This window comes from Globicephala melas, chromosome 1 (assembly GCF_963455315.2).
Source record: "Globicephala melas chromosome 1, mGloMel1.2, whole genome shotgun sequence".
NCBI classification, from domain to species: domain Eukaryota; kingdom Metazoa; phylum Chordata; class Mammalia; order Artiodactyla; family Delphinidae; genus Globicephala; species Globicephala melas.
The window spans coordinates 175,721,280-175,739,874 of NC_083314.1; the positions used below are offsets into that span (position 1 = coordinate 175,721,280).

The following is an 18,595-nucleotide window of genomic DNA, read 5'->3' on the forward strand; positions in this document are numbered from 1 at the left end:
ATCACTTTCAAAGTCCTAGCCCAGGCCAAAAGCCTCCTCCTCCAGAAAGCCCTCCAGAGCTACCAGCTCGGAGTCACAGACAGAGCCCAAAGAACCCTAGGTCCAAAACTTGTCTTTAAAAGAAGCTCAAATTCAGATGAAAGGAGCACATGCCTGGGAGTGAGGGCAGACCCTGAGGCTTGGTTGGCCAGCCCTGTGTCCTCTGGGAGTTATTCCAAACTCCTCATGGTTTGATGGTGGGACCTAGGCCCAGGGAGGGGTAGGATCTTGCCCAGGGTCACACAGCAAGTCAGTGGCAGAGATGAGGTGAAGACCCAGGACTCTAGAACTGCAGGCCAGAGCTTCTCTACCAGACCAACCCCCCATCCCCAGGCCACCCTTCCCTGACTCACCTCCAACATTGTACCCCTCCATCTCCCCCCTGCCTCCATCCTCTTCCCAGTCTGCCTTGGATCCCAGTTCTGCCATTGCAGAAGATGCCTTATTCTGCCCTCCTGCTCCCAAGCCTGGCATGGGAAAGGAGCTAAGTCAATGTTTGTAGAATTTTTTTAAAAGCTAAGAGGCCTCAGTAGAGGGTGGAGGGTCGATTGCGGACTCTGGAGTCACAGCGCCTGGCTTCAGATCTTGGCTCTGCTGCTCCTGAGCTCTGTGACCTTGAGTAAGTAACTTAACCTCTCTGTGCCTCCGTTGCACCATAAAATGGTGCTTAATAGGATCTACCTGCTGTGGTGGTTCTGTAATTCACTTAAGGGGCTTGGCACATGGTGGTTGACTCTAGCCCACATATGCCATGCATTGAAAATGCCCAGAAGGGCTCATTTAGAGCCCTGTTATTTCATTTAGATTTGGATCCTGACACCCCCAGTTCACCCACACTGTCTCTGGCTCCATCAAGACCAAGACTTGGGGGACTTCCCTGGCGACACAGTGGTTAAGACTCTGTGCTACCACTGCAGGGGGCCCAGGTTCAATCCCTGGTCAGGGAACTGGATCCCACATGCATGCCACAACTAAGAGTTCTCGTGACGCAACTAAGTAGCCCGCGAGCCACAACTAAGGAGCCCTCCTACTGCAACTAAGGAAGACCTCCTGCTGCAACTAAGGAGCCTGCCTGCTGCAACTAAGACCTGGTGCAACCAAATAAATAAACTAAAAAAGAAAAAAGACCAAGACTTGGGCTGGTAGGGCAGAGGAGCTGCCCTGTACCTGGGGTCTTCTTTCCAGGAAAAGCAGGTGAGGCGGAGCTAAAAGGTATGTTCCCCAGGGTCCTCTCAGAAGACCTGTCTGGGTCCTGGTGGTAGAGGTGGGGGAGAAAAGCACCTGGAAGCCTTAATTTCTCGTCACAAACAAAGATCAAGTAACCCCCTCCCAGGGCTGCTGTGAGCAACCAGAGAGAGATGGTGTTTTAGTATAAGCTCGATAAATGCTAAGCTCCTGTTAAAATCTCTGTGCTTGTTTTCTGAACAGGGAAAACCAAGCTTCCACCCTCTGGCTCTGCCCTCAAACAAGAGAGGGTCCTGAGGGGCATGGTGACTTGAGTCGGCTAGCAGGAGCCTCTGGGCAGGGGAGGAGGTGTTGTTTACAGTCAGCACAGCTGGCCTGGGGCTCACGCTGGGCAGCCAGCCAGGCCAGTCCTAAGCTCTGAGGCCCTCCAGGGCCTGGACCCAGGGTCAACCTTCCATGGGAGCCTGAGGGCTGCTAGACCGAGTGGGGACCCTCTGAGGTGCCTCCCTGAAGGGCACAAAGCGAGGCTGCTGGCCCCAGGGAGCCAGAGAGGAGAGAGCAGGACAGCAAATCTGCCCCTTCATCCCCCCCTTCCTTCCTTCCTTTCTTCCTTCCTTCCTTCCTTCCTCCCTCACTCCCTCCCTTCCTTACTTCTTTCCTTCCCACACAATTCTTGACCACCTATTATGTACCAGGCACTTTTAGGGCACTGGGGACACAGTCCTGATTAGGCATAACTGCCAACCTGGAAACACATTCACTGATTCACACATTCCACTCACTGGTTCAGTAAAGTCTTTCATCTCTTTGTTGATTCATTCTCTCAACAGTTTTTCAGTAAATTCCTGCAGTATTGTGGGTAGGTAAAGCTCGGAGGGCGAACTACCTCCATTTCAACCCTGGCTCTGCCACTTACTATCTGTGACCGTGGGCCAGTTGCTTAACCTACCCGAGCCTCAGTTTCCACATGTGTAAAATGGGACAGCACCTCACAGGACTGTGGTGAAGAGACTGAGCTGTTCTCCTGCACCTGCGTACCCCCAGCTCAGTGAGGGCCTCACTCACGTGTTCGACCCCCAAACACTCCCTACACACTGCCAGGCCCTAGGCTGGGTCCTCGGAGAATGTTCATTCTTCCTTCCTTCACTCATTCAACACACATGAACAGAGCACCTTACAGCACAGTACGGGGTTATGATGCTATGACTACATAGTCACACTGCTTGGGATTGGGATTTGGGCTCTGCCTCTTTCTAGTTGGTGACCTTGGGCAAATCATTTCATCTCTCTGTGCCTCAGTTTCTTCACCTGTAAAACGGCAACAAAAATTATACCCACCTCCTGGGTCTAGTGTGAGAAGAACTGAGGTGGTGCACATAAAAATATCAGTAGTTATTTTTCTAGATGAGAGGGATTCTGGTTAGAATGAAAGTCTGGCTTCTGAAAACTTGACCGCACCAGATGGCTGGCCCCTTGGCGCCGGCCCCTCGGCGCGCAGGTTCCCGCCCTCCCCACCCAGACCAGGGGGTGGTGCCTCCATTCTGATGATAGGGCGACACCTACTGGCGCAAAGCTAGACCCGCAGCCCCACACTTTTCCTTGTGGGTCTCAAACTCCCTTTGCAGCGACGTCTTTGGGCTTTTCTAGTCCAGTGATTCTCAGCAGGGGGAGGAAAGAGGAGGTGGGTAAATGTGGTCCAGACTATTCTCTCACCACCTCCCTAATCCAGACTATCACCCCATTTGCCTGGATTAAGGTGCAGCCTCCTCAGCTTCCTCCCCTGCCTTCCTATCCCAGCGCAAGAGCTAAGGAATTTTTTTAAAGGTAGGTCATGTTGCTGTCTGCTCACAATTTCCAACGATCCCCATCTCAGAATAAAATAAAAAGACCTCGGGAATTCCTGGCGGTCCAGTGGTTAGGACTCCGTGCTCTCACTGCGGGGGGCCCAGGTTCGGTCCCTGATGGGGGAATTAAGATCCCACAAGCCATGCAGCGCTGCCCAAAAAACAAACAAAAAACAAAGACCTCATCGTGGCCTGCAAGGCCTCACATGATATGGTCCCTGTCACTTCTCTGGCCTCTCTGCTTCGAGTGTGTACATGCATTGTCTCCCCCAGCTGGAGGATAAGCTCCTTCATGGCAGGGCCTTGTCTGTCTATCACTGCTCCATCCCAGGGTCTAGCCCAGAGAGTAGCACACAGTGGGTGCCCAACAAATACTTGGTGAGTGAATGAATACTCCAGCCAGACTGAATAACTTTGGTCCTTCTCCTTGGAACACTCCCCACCCCGGCCCCCTTGCCTTTGTATGATTCACTCACTGGTCAGATTTTAGTTTAGATGCCACTTCCTGCAGGAAGCCCTCCTTGATCTCCTCTCCCTAATGGGCTGGGCATCCTCCTCCAGCACCAACATCATTCTCTGTGCCCTTACTGTTGCACTTACCAGAAGCTATTGCAATAGTCACCTTCTTCTTGCCTCCCCCACCAGGCTGTGAGCTCGTTGAGGACAGGGTCTGCTCTCTCTAGATCCCCTCTGTTTAGAAGAGACCCTGCCAGGATGAGAGGCCATCTGCTCTACAGTTAAGAGCAAGAAATTGAGCACCAGGCTGGCTTGGGTTCGAATCCCAACTGCACTAGTCTATGAGACCTTGAGTGCATTCCTCAACCTCTCTGTGCCTCTATTCTCTAATCTGTGAAATGGGTACAAAACAGTGCTTCCCGGTACTGACACTTGGAGGATGTCACATCCCTGGCACAGACCAAATGGTCAGTACATGTTAGCCACTAGTGTTTGTAGGAACCTAGTAAAACCGTCATTGAATAAATGAACATTCAGCAATTTTAAACCAAGAGCCTTGAGACACTCTTCCTCAGATGAATCTCACACAGCTCTGTGCATCTCTTAGACCTACACCTCCCCTCACAGCAACCCCCACTTCCTGCTGAGGACAGGACTGCCCTGCGGGGTAGGGACAAAGCCCCCAGCCCCCTTTTCTGTATCCCTAGAGGGCAGTATAATCCTGGTATGCAGCTCAATAAATAATATCTCTTATTTTCATTCATTCAAACATGATACTCCATTCCCTTTCTGAGTACTTCTGCCCCCTCTTGAGAAGCCAGTTCCCCTTACTTCCCATCCCACCTGGGCCCTTGATTCTCCCATCCTGAGTCCTGTGCCCTCCGGGTGATCCCTAGTGACCTACACACTTGCACGTGAGCTGACAGCAGGCAATGTGCTACTCCTGCCCATTGTGCTGGGAGGTTCTGACTCCTGCTCTGGGATGAGATGCCAACCAGGTGACCCTAGGGAGTATGGTTCGCAGTGCTGGCTCCTTCTCATCTTTTAGATCATACTTTGTTACCCACTCAGAGAGGCCTTTCCCAATCAGTGTATCAGAAAAGCTCTTTGCCCTATCATTTTCCATCCCAGCCCCCTGTTTCAGTTTCTACACAGCACTCATTACACTGTTCAAAATCATCTTTATTAGGTTGTTTAACCTTTCTTCCCCACCCCCAAGAGTACAAGCTCCAAGAAAGTTGTAGTATCTTCTTCAGCACTTTGCAGGGCCTGGCATGTGGAGATGCTCCTTCAGAATTTGCTGTGTTAGTGAATGAGTCTCTTTCTATGTGGCGTTGCCTTATCTTGCTTCCGCTGAAAGGTGAACAAAGATGCAGAGGATGGAGAAGTAGGATACTCGTGGCTGTTTCAGATGTCCTTTAGGGATCTAATGCTCCTTCCCTGGCTCAGGCACAAAAGACTTCTGCTTGGCTGGGGAAGAGGGAGTGAACCCTGGGAACTGCATCTGCTGAACTCTGGAGCGTGGGTTGCCAGCCCTCTCCTCCATTGGCCAGGCTCTTCCAGTTAATCAGCCTGCGCACAGACACAGGAGGAGAGGGCTTTGAGCGAGACGATGACCGTTCCCCAAGCTGAAGACCTCGAGGACACAGTCTTCGCAGGGCCCCCCTTGGCTTCAGGAGCCCCCTGGAGGCAGAGTGGGCTGGCTGGGGAGGAATCTGGGGCCGTAGTCTCTCTGCAGGGTGGCAGGGGTCCCCTGGTCTGGGCAAGGCCTCCCCCACCTAGGGGAGCCTCCTGATTTATATGGGGGGGCCGGTTTTCCCCACATAACAAGATGTAAGTCTTCATTGGAGGGATGACAGGTCCTAAGTTGGGACTAGGGACGCGGGGTGGCCCTGGGAGTGCTGCCAGGGAGATGTGTTTCCCACGAGTACAGTCGATAACGAAAGTTAAGTGAGCTTTGGGGATGGCCTTCTGATGGCGGGCCGGCTTTCCACCTAGAAGGAAGGAAAAGACCAAAGATTTGTGCTAGCACTGAAAGGGATATGGTTCCATTAATTCATGTGTTCATTCACTTGTTCATTCATTCAACAGGGATTTTTTTTAATTTTTATTTTATATTGGAGTGTAGTTGATTTACCATGTTGTGTTAGTTTCAGGTGTACAGCACAGTGATTCAGTTATACATATACACACATACATTCTTTTTCGGATTCTTTTCCCGTGTAGGTTATTACAGAATACTGAGTAGAGTTAACAGGGATTTAACTGCGTGTTAGTTGACGCACAAAGATGGGAAGACAGCGGGGCCTAAGAGCGTGGATTTCAGCACTGGGGAGACCTGAGTTTAAACCTGGCTTCCCCCTATCAGCTCTCTGCCTTCCAGGAACATGGAGGCCACTGCATCAGAGCCTCTCAACCCCGCTGTGCCCACGAGCTGCCTGAGCATCTTGTGAACATGCAGATTCTGGTACAGCGAGCGGGTCTGGAGTGGAGCCTGAGAGTCTGCGTTTCTAACAAGCTCCCAGGGAATGCCGGTACTGCTGGTCCACGGGCCGCACTGTAGTGAGGAGTAAGAGGAGACCCCCGGCCGCCTTCTACAGGTGAGGAAACTACAGGTGAGGCTCAGCTTGTACAGATGTTGGTGGTCCTCAGGGAACATCATGCTGTTCTTCCTTCCCCACCCATAATCTTGTCCATCGGTCCCCTCTGCCCTGGGGATCCCTGCTCTGTCCACCCCGCCAAACGGGGAGAAGCCAAGAACCAGTCAATCGATTTATCGGTGAAGCAAGGCCAGAGCAGGTCTCTCTGAACCCAAAGCCTGTGCTCTTAGAAAAGTAACATTTCAAGTTACCCACATAATAAACAAATCCATCCTCTTCACTACGTGCTCTTCACTACGGCACAGGCTTCAGAAGGAAGCTTCTGTGCTGGTAGGTTAGTTAACACAGGAAATACAGTCGATCCTTGAACAACACGGGCTTGAACTGCAGGTCCACTTATATGCAGATGTTTTTCAATAAATACCAATTACTACACAATCCGTAGTAGGCTGAATCTGTGGATGTGGAACCTCAGATACGAAGGGCTGATTGTAGTTATAGGCGGATTTTCTACTGCGTGGAGGGTCAGCGCCCTTAACCCCCAAGTTGTTCAAGGTTCAACTGTAACTGAAGCCCACCCATGGCTTGAGAATCCTGGTGGCCCCAGAGGGGAGGGTGTCTGCCCTCTGCTGCCAGCACCCCCCAGCCTGCCCAGCCCCCTCAGCTTCAGGGCTGAGGCACCCTCTGCCACCTCTTACCTGAGCTAGTCTCCAAGCCCGTCTCCAGGCCCCTGACTTTGGGGCAGGCTCTCAGGTCCCTGGGGTCTTCTGTTGGGACTGTTACTGATTCCATAGCGCCTGGCTTAGCACTGGCAGAGGGAGCCGTTGTCAGCAGCCTTTTCCAGGATGCAGCTCCCACCCGAGGACCAAACGTTTTATATTTACCAGCTCCGGATCCGCTGAGTGAATTCCACCACGAGCCACAGGAACTGGCTTGGAGCAGTTGGGGGATTGCTTTGATCAACGGGGTTATGTCAACAGGGTTGCTGTCGGGTCACTGGGAGGTAGGCCTTCTACCAAACAGATGCTGTTTCCTCCAACTCCAGCTGCTTCCTCACTTGAGACAAGCCTTGGAACCTTCTCATCCAGGCCTCAGTTTCCCAAACCTCAGTCATTCTCTGGCTGCATTCCCAGTTTTCAGTTGTTTTTAGTTTTGCTTCTTTTCTACCTAAGAACTATATGGAATACTGCTGACAATATGTCCATGTCTTAGTCGGTTCAAGCAGTGATAGACTAGGCGAGTTAAACCACAAACGTTTGTTTCTCACAGTTCTGGATGCTGGGAAGTCTGAGATCAAGGCGCCTATAGATTTTAGTGTTTGGTAAGGACCTGCCTACTGGTTCATAGATGGCTGTCTTTCTACTGTGTCTTCACCTCACAGAAAGTGCAAGAAAGCTCTCTGGGGTCCCTTTTACAAGGGCACTAACCGCATCATGAGGGCTCCACCTTACCTAGGGTCAGTATCCTGTTTTTCTCCATCCTGGATCCCTTCAGGTTGCACTTTTGGGGTGGCTGCATTGGCTGGTGGCCTGATGGCTGCAACATCCTTTGTTTACTGTTATGGCAGGTGACATTCTTTGTCCACAAGAGGAAACTTGGTATGGCTTCATTAAACAGAAACAGTAGTACTACTATAAATAAGTAACTATGTATGGTAGAAGATGGTACCCCAAAGATGTCCATGCCTTAATCCCCAGAACCTGTGAAAAATGTTACCTTACACAGCAAAAGCATCTTTGCAGGTGTGATTAAGGGTATTCCAATTCTGACACCAGTTCTGATGTGTTTTGTTTTGTTCCACATTACCAACCAATTAATTCATTTCTGACATTACCTACCTGGAGATAGCTTCACATCTCACAGGCTAAGAGTTCAGTCCTACAAGACTGCCTGTCACAGACATCAATCACAAGTCCTGGTTTGTCACCTGTGCTTCTGACCTACAGATGGGAGGGTCCCACAATGCACTCCTTGGATTCGATTAGTTTGCTAGAGCTGATCACAGAACTCAGAGAAACATTTTACTTACTAGATTACTAGTTTGTTATAAAAGAATATAACTGGGCTTCCCTGGTGGCGCAGTGGTTGAGAGTCCGCCTGCCGATGCAGGGGACGCGGGTTTGTGCCCCGGTCCGGGAAGATCCCACATGCCGCGGAGCGGCTGGGCCCGTGAGCCATGGCCGCTGAGCCTGCGCGTCCGGAGCCTGTGCTCTGCAACGGGAGAGGCCACAGCAGTGAGAGGCCCGCGTACCGCGAAAAAAAAAAAAAAAAAGAATATAACTCAGGAAGAGATGCACAGGCGAGGTATGTGTGGAGGGCTAGGAGCTTCCACACTGTCTGAGAGCGCCACTTTTTCCCAGTCTCCACGTGTTCACCAACCCAGAAGCTCTCCAAACCCTGTTCTTTTGGGTTTTAATGGAGGTTCGTTACATAGGCACGACTGATCAAATCACTGGCCTTTGGTGGCCATCAGTCTCCATCCCCGCTCACATCACAGAGGTCAGTGGGTCGGTGGAACTGACAGTTCCAACCCTCTAATCACGTGGTTGGTTCTCCTGCCCACATTCTTAGGTGACACAGGGGCTTTCCAAAAGTCACCTCATTTACATAACAAAAGACACCCTTTTCACTCTTCTGACTTGGGAAATTTCAAGGCTGTTAGGAGCTCTGTGCCAGGAACCAGAAGACCAAATATATATTTATTTAAATATATATATTTATCAGAGGTGTGGACTTTGAGATAGGGATATTGATCTGGATTATCTGAGTGAGTTCAATCTAATCACACTAGTCCTTATAATTGGAGACCTTCTCCTGGCTGGGTTAGAAAGAGATGTCACAGGGACTTCCCTCGTGGCGCAGTGCTTAAGAATCTGCCTGCCAATGCAGGGGAACGGGTTCGGGCCCTGGTCCAGGAAGATCCCACATGCCGCGGAGCAACTAAGCCTGTGGGCCACAACTACTGAGCCTGTGCTCTAGAGCCCGTGCTCAACAAGAGAAGCCACCACAATGAGAAGCCCGCGCACCGCAACGAAGAGTAGCCCCCACTCGCCGCAGCTAGAGAAGGCCCGCACACAGCAACAAAGACCCAACGCAGCCAAAAACAAATATGTTCAATAAATTTAAAAAAAAAAGAAAGGAAGGATAGGGACTTCTTTGGCTGTCCAGTGGTTAAGACTCCGCACTCCCATTGCAGGGTGCACGGGTTCCATCCCTGGTCAGTGGGGAGAACTAATATCCACATGCCTCACAGTGCAGCCAAAAAAAAAAGAAAGAGGGGCTTCCCTGGTGGTGCAGTGGTTGAGAATCTGCCTGCTAATGCAGGGGACACGGGTTCGAGCCCTGGTCTGGGAGGATCCCACATGCCGCGGAGCAACTAGTCCCGTGAGCCACAACTAGCGAGCCTGCGCATCTGGAGCCTGTGCTCCGCAACAAGAGAGGCCGCGATAGTGAGAGGCCTGCACACCGCAATGAAGAGTGGCCCCCGCTTGCCACAACTAGAGAAAGCCCTCGCACAGAAACAAAGACCCAACACAGCAAAAATAAATTAATTAATTAATAAACTCCTACCCCCAATATCTTAAAAAAAAAAAAAGAAAGGAAGGAAGGATATCCTAAGTACACTTAGCAAAAGTTAACTGTTGAATCTGGGAAATAGGGGTATAGAAAATATTTCATTACTTTCACTACGCTTGTGTACTTTAACAAAGTTTTCAAAATGAAAAGGAATTTAAAAGTGTATGTCAAGTATGTGTGCCGAGGATGTCTGTGAAGAGTAAAGGAAACCATTACATGAAAAGTGAGCAGAGAAAAAAAAAAGTAGCATTTATAAATTAATACACTGTTATATAATTCATGATTTTTAAGCTGTTTATAATCAAAATGATAAACTAAATTGTATAAATAGACATTTGTCAGTTTATCTACAGTGCTTCAAGTTTACATCCACAAGCTGGCCAACCAGTTTAAAAAAATCTCCTTATTGGGAAAATGCAAGGTAGCCCATGTGTAAATAGTGACTGAGCTTTGGGAAGACTTTAGGGTAGGGGGTGGATGAGGTTTAGGCCGGAGACTTTGGAGATGGTGACGGGACCTGTGTCTCACTCTGGGGGCTAAGGGGAAGAGGGGATTAGAGGGGGAGGAGCTCAGGGTGAGGGGGCCAGTTAGTAATACACTGGAGGAATGGCCCCTAGTGAGAAACCAGGAAAGTCAGTCCTTCACTCATTCAATCAACACACGTATACTTACTCCCATGTATACAACCACCCTGCCCAAATTTTTGCACTTCTTCCTCTCTATTACTCTAAAGAGTTTCCATCATCTCACCGTCATTTAATGAAGACCACTATGGGGTCCAGATTTTATTCAACCAACTGTGCTGTTAGAACCATTCTCAGCTGGAACATTAAAACACCCAAATCTCTGTAATGTGCATTTGTATCGAGACATTCTGCCAAGTCTAATGTAATCTCCCTTCCTCCTGGACCTAGCACCTTTAGAATCCAGTTACACCTATATTCCCCAGGTTTCAGCTCATTTATTAGTTAAGGTGCTCGCTCTCTCTCTTTCTTTCTCTTCCTCCTTCCCTCCCTCCTTCCTTCTTTTCCTTCCACCCCCCTTCCCTTCCCTTCCTTTCCTTCTTTCTTTCTTGTGTGTAAACCATCTCCATAGCCAGACTCTATGCTTGTTCCCTGGGGCATTTTGGAATTAGACTCTTTTTATAGATCTGGAGACAAATGAAGGATGGTGGAGTGGTCTCTGAAAGGAACCAGCATCTCCTTGCAAAATAACTTCCTACTATGAGGTTATTACATGCTTTCCAGGGAAAGCAGGACCAGCCCATTCCATGGGAGGAGGGACTGCTTCTGTGGCATGGGAGTTTCACTGAATTCTGGATTTGGGGAGTCAGGGGACTCAGTCATCTGCATCCACCCAAACATCCCCATTTCGATTCCTAAGTGTCCCTTGTTCCCAGTCAATGCATCTGGCCCGTTGCAGTTATACTGCAATTATATTACAACTTACATTGCAATTATATTGGAGTTTAGCAACTCACAGGATCAGCTCCGTCCAATTTTTGACTGCATAAACCCTGTGGCTACAAGAGATGAGAAAACATATTTAGAGTAATCAGGAGTGGGCCCTGGTTCTCTGGCTCTGTCTTGAGCTGAGAATTTAAACCCTAAATATTTCTCTTCTGAAACTCTTCAGTGTAATTATAACAGCCAGTTCACCCCACAGTCCTTGTGGTCCTCACTCTCACCATAATGGTCAGTTGTAGCAACTGCTCCATCTACAGCCTTACCTTCATTAGGCACTTTCCTCTAGGCAACAATACTTATTGTGATGAATGGTAAGTTATGTAACTATTTTTTGCCTGCATGAAATAGACTAGATCTGCATCACCTTCAAACTTAATGCCCTGATTTCCATCTTTGAGCGTCAGTTTCCTGCAGAAATAGAAACCTTGCTGGACTTTCTCTTTAATTAAACTTTTTATTTTGAAATAATTGTAGGTTCACATGCAATTGTAAGAAACAATACAGAGCAATTCCATCCCCCTCTCCATCCTTTACCCAGTTTCCCCCAATGGTAACACCTTGCAAAACTGTAGTACAATATCATAACCAGGATATTTATATTGACATAGTCAAGGTACAGAACATTTCCATCAATGCAAAGATCCCTTACCTTGTTTCTAAGCTTATTTTAACTAGAAATGGATTTAATACAGAGAATTAAATGTTTACAAACTTACTGGAGGGGCTGAAAAAATGGTCTCTAGACTGGGCTTTTATTAATGGCTCCCAGAATACCATTGAACTCACCAGTTAGGAGCTATTACTTCTGCCACAATCAGGAAGATGGGGAATTGAGAGGCCACCCCTGAGATTATTGCACTCAAGAACGTATCACCACAGCAAGGGTCCATGGATCTAAATTTGGGACTAGAAGCTGGTTCCCAGGCACTAGAATGCTGAGTTTGGCTGGCAACATCTCACAGATGCTTCTGAACACTCATGAAGCTGGAGACTGGCCACAATGCACTGCTGCAACCCCCCACATTTGCATGACCTTTCTTGTCAGCAAAAATCAGCTAACATCAGCAGGCCAATGGCTACTCCCTCTCTTCCACCCTGCAAATCTTACCTACTGGCAGAACCATCTGTATCTGGGATTCTAACTGCTACTGAGTCTGGGAAATAAAATTTTAACTTTTTAAATTCTGGAAGGAATGGATGCCGAGTCTCAATTGACTACATCCAACACAGATGACTCAGAAGTAGATTTGCATGCTTAGTATTGGGAAGACAGGAGAGTTCCTATCAGATTTGCTATCATTTTCCTGTAAATGAAAGGGTGAAGTCAACTGCTGCTGAGTTTTTTAGTTTCTCTAGTTATTGTGAAGAGAGGAGCAGTCAACTGGCCAGACTGACATTTGCTGAAGTCCCTCTTAAGGCTGGCAGTCATGGATTTGTAGGGAACAGTCTGTCCCGCTGGGTACTTTCTCCAATTGTGTTTGGCTGTTTAGGTGTCAGCAAAGGGAAAAGGAGCAGTTGGATTCACCCAGGGCTGAAATTTTTACCAAATCCATGTGACAAAAAGACAAAGAGCAAAGGAGTTTTGGATTGTGACAAGAGTGTTTTTAAAATTATGGATCATGAAAAATAAATAGGGTCGGAAGTGAAGAAAGGAGAAAGCCGAGGAACTGTTTGGAAGTAGAAAAGTCAATGGCCTGAAGGTGCTGAAAAGTTGGAAAGAGGCCACAGAGTGGCTGGTCACGTCTGCAGGCAGACTTTTGTTTCCAGGCACCCTCATTCACATCCAGGCTAATCCTGGATCTCCTCTAAACAGGGAAGCGGGCAGTGGTTGGCTCAGAAAGTAGAAAAACATAATCGTGGTTCTGCAGCTTTTATGCCACAACTAGGTTCACATCTCTGCTTCATCACTTGCAAGATGCGTGACAGCTGGCAATTCATTTACCCTGAGACTCCGTTTTCCCTTCTTCAAAAGGGAAACAAAAACATCGTATGTTGGTGCGAGGACTTGAGATAATGCACATAAAGCGCTTAACACAGTGCCTGGCACACAGTAAGCTCTGAACACGTAGGAGCTGTTATTGTGATATTTGGAATAGAAAACCAAGAAACGGTTACAAGGCGAACAATTCTAAGTGTAGAAGTAACTGTTATTACAGTAGGCGCATGCGCCTGTCCACGAGCTACGGCTAGGGCGAACGCTGCGCATGCGCCGGAAGTTGCAGACGGGAAGCCAGCGAGGTCGGTTCCGCCCGACTCCAACATGGCGGCGCCCTTTGTCTGCTCTGAAGTGCTGTCCCCGGCCTCCTCGCTGCCGTGATGCACCTCCCTCTGCGGTGGGGTCCAGGACATGGCAGGTGAGGGTCAGCAAGCATCCGGGGCCGGAGGAGTCCCAGGAGTTGGGCGGAGGCGGCGCAGGATGGGGCGCGGCGGGACGCCGGGGACGGTTGTGTGGGGGAGGGGAGGGAAGTGGACTGAGAAGGGAACCCGGACTGAGGGGACCCCACAGGACAAGAGGGTGCGGGGCAAATGGGTGGGGGGCGCCGCCCGGCGAGCGGGCGGGGAGTGGGCGGGCGGACCGGACCCGCCGTCCCGGCGAGGGAGCGCGAGTCGCCTCCGGGCTGGGTGACACCCCAGCTGGTAGCATCTCCGCCCCCGCCGCCCGGCTGTCACCGCCCCTTGACCCCGCGCGCCGCAGCTGGTGGGCGTTCTGAGGCCGCGAGGTGGCGGGGTGCAGGCGTAGTTCTCTTTGGCCGGCGGGGCCCGACGGCACAAGCCTGTCAGGGCCTAGGAGGAGCTTGACGTGTAGGAGGCCGACACTGCCCCTGTATAAGATTATTTCATTCATTCGTTGGTTCCACAGACAGTGGTTCAGCTCTTGATAGGTTCTGGGGATAGAGAGAGTGATCCGGACTGGCATAGTGGTTAAAAAGTTTAAACTGTGGAGCCTGGCAGCCAGGTTTGAATCCCGACTCTGTGCTTGCCAACTGTGTCCTTCGTTAGTCTCTCGCTCCCTGTCACGGTTTCCTCATCCTTAAAGCAGAGTTGAGAATAAAATCTGCTTCCTAAGATGGTTATAAAGATTAAATGAGGTAATAGGTGTAAAGTACTGAGAATGCTTCCTGGCACAAAGTAAACGCTGTATGTGTTTGTTGCTGTTATCTTTCGTATCCACATCATCACCCAGAGCTCAGAGATTCATGTGGGAGACATACAGATACATAGGCAATTCTGATATGATGGAAGAAAAGCAGAAAAGTTCTTGCTCTGGAAACACTGAGTAGAGGCACCTCACTCAGTCTAGGCGGATCCAGGGAGGCTTCTGTTCCCCAGGAAACTGAGACCTGAAGGATGCTTGGGGAGCACGGGCAGGAAAGAGGGAGAGTATTCGCAGTTGAAGATAGAGTTTGTGAGAAAGCTGGGAAGCCAGTGTAATAATTAAATGAAGTTCTCTGCCTAGAGACAGAGATTAGAGGTAAGACTAAAGAGGCAGTCTGGTCTGGTCCTAGGGGGCCCTCCCCACTTTTCTTTTTTTTTTTGGCCAGCATGCGGGATCCTTAGTTCCCTGACCAGGGATCGAACCCATGCCCCCTGCAGTGGAGGCAGTAGAAGCCGGAGTCTTAACCACTGGACCACCAGGGAAGTCCCCTAGAGGGCCTTTTAAACTTAGCTGTGGACTTGAAATTTTAGGTTAATGGGACTTCATTTAAAAGTCAGATTTGTGGGCTAGAAAGATCACTCTAGTTAAAGAACGTATTAAAGGGAGTGGGCCCGGAGGCCAATTAAGAGGTTACTAGAACTATCAGGTGAGAAACGAGGGTGGACTTGAGTTAGATTAGAGGCAGAAGGGTGGGGAGAGATGTTTTGGAGGTAGACTTGGCCAAAGTTGGTGATTACTTAGATGAGGGCTTTAGAGGCAGGGAGGAGTCAGGTTGACTCCACATGTTTGGCTGGTGGCTGGTGGTGCGGCTCAGTGGGATAGGGGGCAGGATGGGGGGCAGGTCTGAGGAGGGAAGATAAATTTCGTTTTGAACATGTTGAAAGTAGGTGCCTGTAAAACGTCCAAGTGGAGCTGTCCAGTGGTGATCTAGCATCCAGCGAAGGTCACTAAAGTTGTGGGCAGGGATGTGTCACCTGGGTGAGGGTCTGGAATGAGAAGCACGGTGTCCGGGACATCCCGGAGGAATGCTAACGCTGTAATGATACTTGGACACAGCCTCATTGCTTTTGCTTGTCGACCTCGTGTTATGTCTTTCGGTCAGCAGGCGTTCCTGAGTGTAGGGAATGGCACTGGCTTTATTGATCTTTGTGTCTCAGATGTCCAGCACAGGGGCTGGCGTGCAGCAGGCCAGTAACAATCCAATTTAACGCTTACTGAACACTTTGTGCCAGGCTCAGTGCTCAGTGCTCTGCATTTGCCTGTGTTTGGTGGATGGAAGGGCAGCTCTTAGGGAGCAGATACCTTGCAGTTTCTCATCAGTTTTTCCACTTGGTCTTCGATTCAGGTAATGAGCTGGAGGAGGAGCGCCAAGCTGGAGTTGGCCCAGACAAACTGTCAGAACAGAGTAGCCTGGGCTACTTGGAAATCTGAGGTATGTCCGTAATACTCAAAGATGAAACAAACCAGGAGGTCAGTTTGTTTGTCCTTCTTCTCTAGGCTCAATGTGATTCAAATCACCCTTTTAAGATAGCTTTTTCTTTAAAATTATACAGTAATGACAAAATCCTAGTTAGTTTGGTTGGGAGAATGTTGATAACATTATTGTCGTTTTACTAACAAAGATCATGCTAGGTTAATCCCTGGGCAATGTTCACACCTTGTTTTAAGTAAGTACAAACCAAAATGCTCCAAAATACGGTGGCTGAAAGGAAATAGAAATTTATTCCTTGCTCCTTCACAGCCTGGAAGTAGGCAGTCAGAGCTGGTCAGGGCAGCTCACTCTGTTCCATGAAGTTATCCAGACACAGGGTTTCATTGATCATGTGGCTCTCCTTGCTCAAACCCAGTCTTCCATCTCATGGACTAAGCTGGCTGCTCTAGCTCCTGCCATCACAGATGCACTCTGTCTGGCAGAGAGGGAAAGACAGAGTGGGGAGCACACGCTTATTCCTTTTAAGGTTCTAATGTTTAGAGATACATATTTTTGTACAGCATGTCCCCAAACACAAGCATCTGGTGTGCAACCAAAGGAGGAATCACGACTATTCCAGTGCTAGAGAGAAAGCTGGCTGACAGAACCTGCTCTGTCCCCAGTGTGACTAGATTGCTGGCTTTGGGGGTTGGGCCCAGCCCAAGGGAAGTCCACTGCACTGGTGAAAGAGGGTGGGGTGTGTTTCCCAGGCCTCTGGGTCTCCAAGGCAGGCTCCCCTGGCTTTGAGTAGTTTGTGTTGCTTGGGCCCAGAGAGTCCGGGCTTGTTTACTCATTCAGTGTTTTCTGTGCCTGACGTGTCAGACACTGCGCTGGGGGCTCAGGATGTGAAGATAAGTGAGACTGGATCCTGGGAGCAAGGAGCTCTTAGCCACATGGGTGATCACAGTACAACACAAGGAACACCACAGATACCTGTTCAAAAGTGTGTGGTGTACAGAAGGAGGATGACTGACGTTGGAAGGCTGTACTGAGGTGGTGAAGATTCAGAGTACATAACATGTTTTGGATTGATAACTATAAAGGTCCCCTCAGATAGAGGCGGCAAGGACTCTGGAGTTGGGTGTGAATCCCTGCTTCCCTGGTTAGTGGCTCTCTGTCCTGAGGGTCAGTTACTTCATTCCTCTTCCTCAGTTTCCTCATCTGTAAAATAGGGATAACAATGTTTACTTCAGAGAACTGTTTTGAGAATTATGTGAGGTCAAGCAAGTAATTCACGGGATCTGCTGTGAACATGTCAGTTCCCTCCTGCTGCAAGGTGTGGGGTGGTTCGAAGCCAGAGAAACACGTTAGGATTGCGGTTGAAGAACACCCAGACCGATAGGGAAGCCAGGTTGCGGTCTGTCCCTCTCGAGGCAGGAATTATCCAGGTTGTACTCAGAGGATCAAGGACTGCTCTGTGCACTCCCTGTTTTTCTCAGGAGTTCCACCAATGTTCTAATTAAAGTTGTCAACCTGGATTCTCAGAGACCATATTCTGAAAGCTCTGGTGAGGGGTCCTTTGGGAAGGAAAGGATTCCCTCTGCCTGGTTAACTCCTTCAAGCTCAAATCCTTCTGGGAAACCTTCTCCCAGCCCTACTCACCCTTGCACCCCCGCCCCAGCTGAGTTTGGAGCCCCTCCTCTGTGATTTCTTAGCATCCTGCAATGACCTTGCAGTACTTTTTTTTTTTTTTTTTTTTGGCTGCGTTGGGTCTTTGTTGCTGTGTGCGGCCTCTCTCTAGTTGCCGCAAGTGGGGGCTACCTTTCGTTGTGGTGCGTGGGCTTCTCATTGCGGTGGCTTCTCTTGTTGTGGAGCACGGGCTCTAGACACGCGACTTCAGTAGTTGTGGCGCGTGGGCTCAGTAGCTGTGGCTCGCGGGCTCTAGAGCGCAGCCTCAGTAGTTGTGGCGCACGGGGTTAGTTGCTCCGCAGCATGTGGGATCTTCTTGGACCAGGGCTCGAACCCATCTCCCCTGCATTGGCAGGCGGATTCTTAACCACTGCACCACCAGGGAAGCCCCTCGGAGTACATTCTTACCTCCTATGATGATCATAGGTTATCTTGCCTGTCTCCCTGTGAGACCACCAGCAGCTCGTGGGCAGAGACAGGGTCTTATTCCTCCTGGTATTCCCACTGTGTAGGTCATTTCCTGGCACGCAGTTGGTGCTCAGTAAACATTGTTGGATGACTGGATGATCGACCAGTGGGGCTGGAGAGACCTCCAGTGTGATGAGGGTTTGGCATACTATTAATGAAGAGAGGACAACCCAATGGTTTATTTGGTGTTTGGGTGTAATATGAGATGTGGACATGGTAAACTATGACCTAAACTATGAGAGTCTAGGTCAGAGATAGTTTCTCTGTCTTTCTTTTTCCAGTAGAGCAGCGTTTCTCAGCGTCGACATTATTGCCATTTGGGGCTTAGTGAGCCTTTGTCTTGGGGGCCGTCCTGTGCACAGGACGCAAGTAGCATCTCTGGCCTCTGCCCACAGATGCCAGTAGCCCCCACCTGCCTCCAAGTACGGCAGCTGAAAATGTCTCCAGAGGAGGCTGTACGTCTCCTGGGGCAAAATTGCCCCAGCTAAGAACCCCTGAGGTACAGGGTGCCGGCTAGAAGCATGAACTTCTAAGCCAAGCATACCTGAGCTGGTCCTTACACTTACTAGCTGTGTGCCTTTGGGCGAAGTACTTGACCTCTCTTAAGCCTCCACTTCCTCGGGTGTGAAGTGGAGATAATGATGACCTCACACTAACTTTATTGGGTGGAATTATTAATGAGGTAATGCATGTAAAATGCTTAG

The 18,595-nt window shown here is 49.5% G+C and overlaps 2 protein-coding genes across 5 annotated transcripts in view; one reads left to right on the plus strand and one right to left on the minus strand.

The window, feature by feature from the left end:
• Positions 1–4,698: 4,698 nt before the first annotated feature.
• Positions 4,699–7,003, minus strand: SRARP (steroid receptor associated and regulated protein). Its single transcript, XM_030883131.2, has 2 exons — positions 6,823–7,003; positions 4,699–5,518 (listed from the first exon to the last, which is right to left on the minus strand). Exons 1-2 carry the CDS (start codon positions 6,914–6,916, stop codon positions 5,088–5,090), a joined length of 525 nt encoding a protein of 174 aa, XP_030738991.2. The 5' UTR covers positions 6,917–7,003; the 3' UTR covers positions 4,699–5,087.
• Positions 7,004–13,389: 6,386 nt separating this feature from the next.
• The window catches only part of ZBTB17 (zinc finger and BTB domain containing 17), a 31,934-nt gene continuing 26,728 nt past the window's right edge, over positions 13,390–18,595 (plus strand). For all 4 annotated transcript variants that reach the window (XR_009566459.1, XM_030877467.2, XM_070045929.1 and 1 more), the window contains exons 1-2: positions 13,390–13,520; positions 15,669–15,755. The gene's annotated coding sequence lies outside the window, so the exon portion shown is untranslated. The remainder of the gene's footprint in view (positions 13,521–15,668; positions 15,756–18,595) is intronic.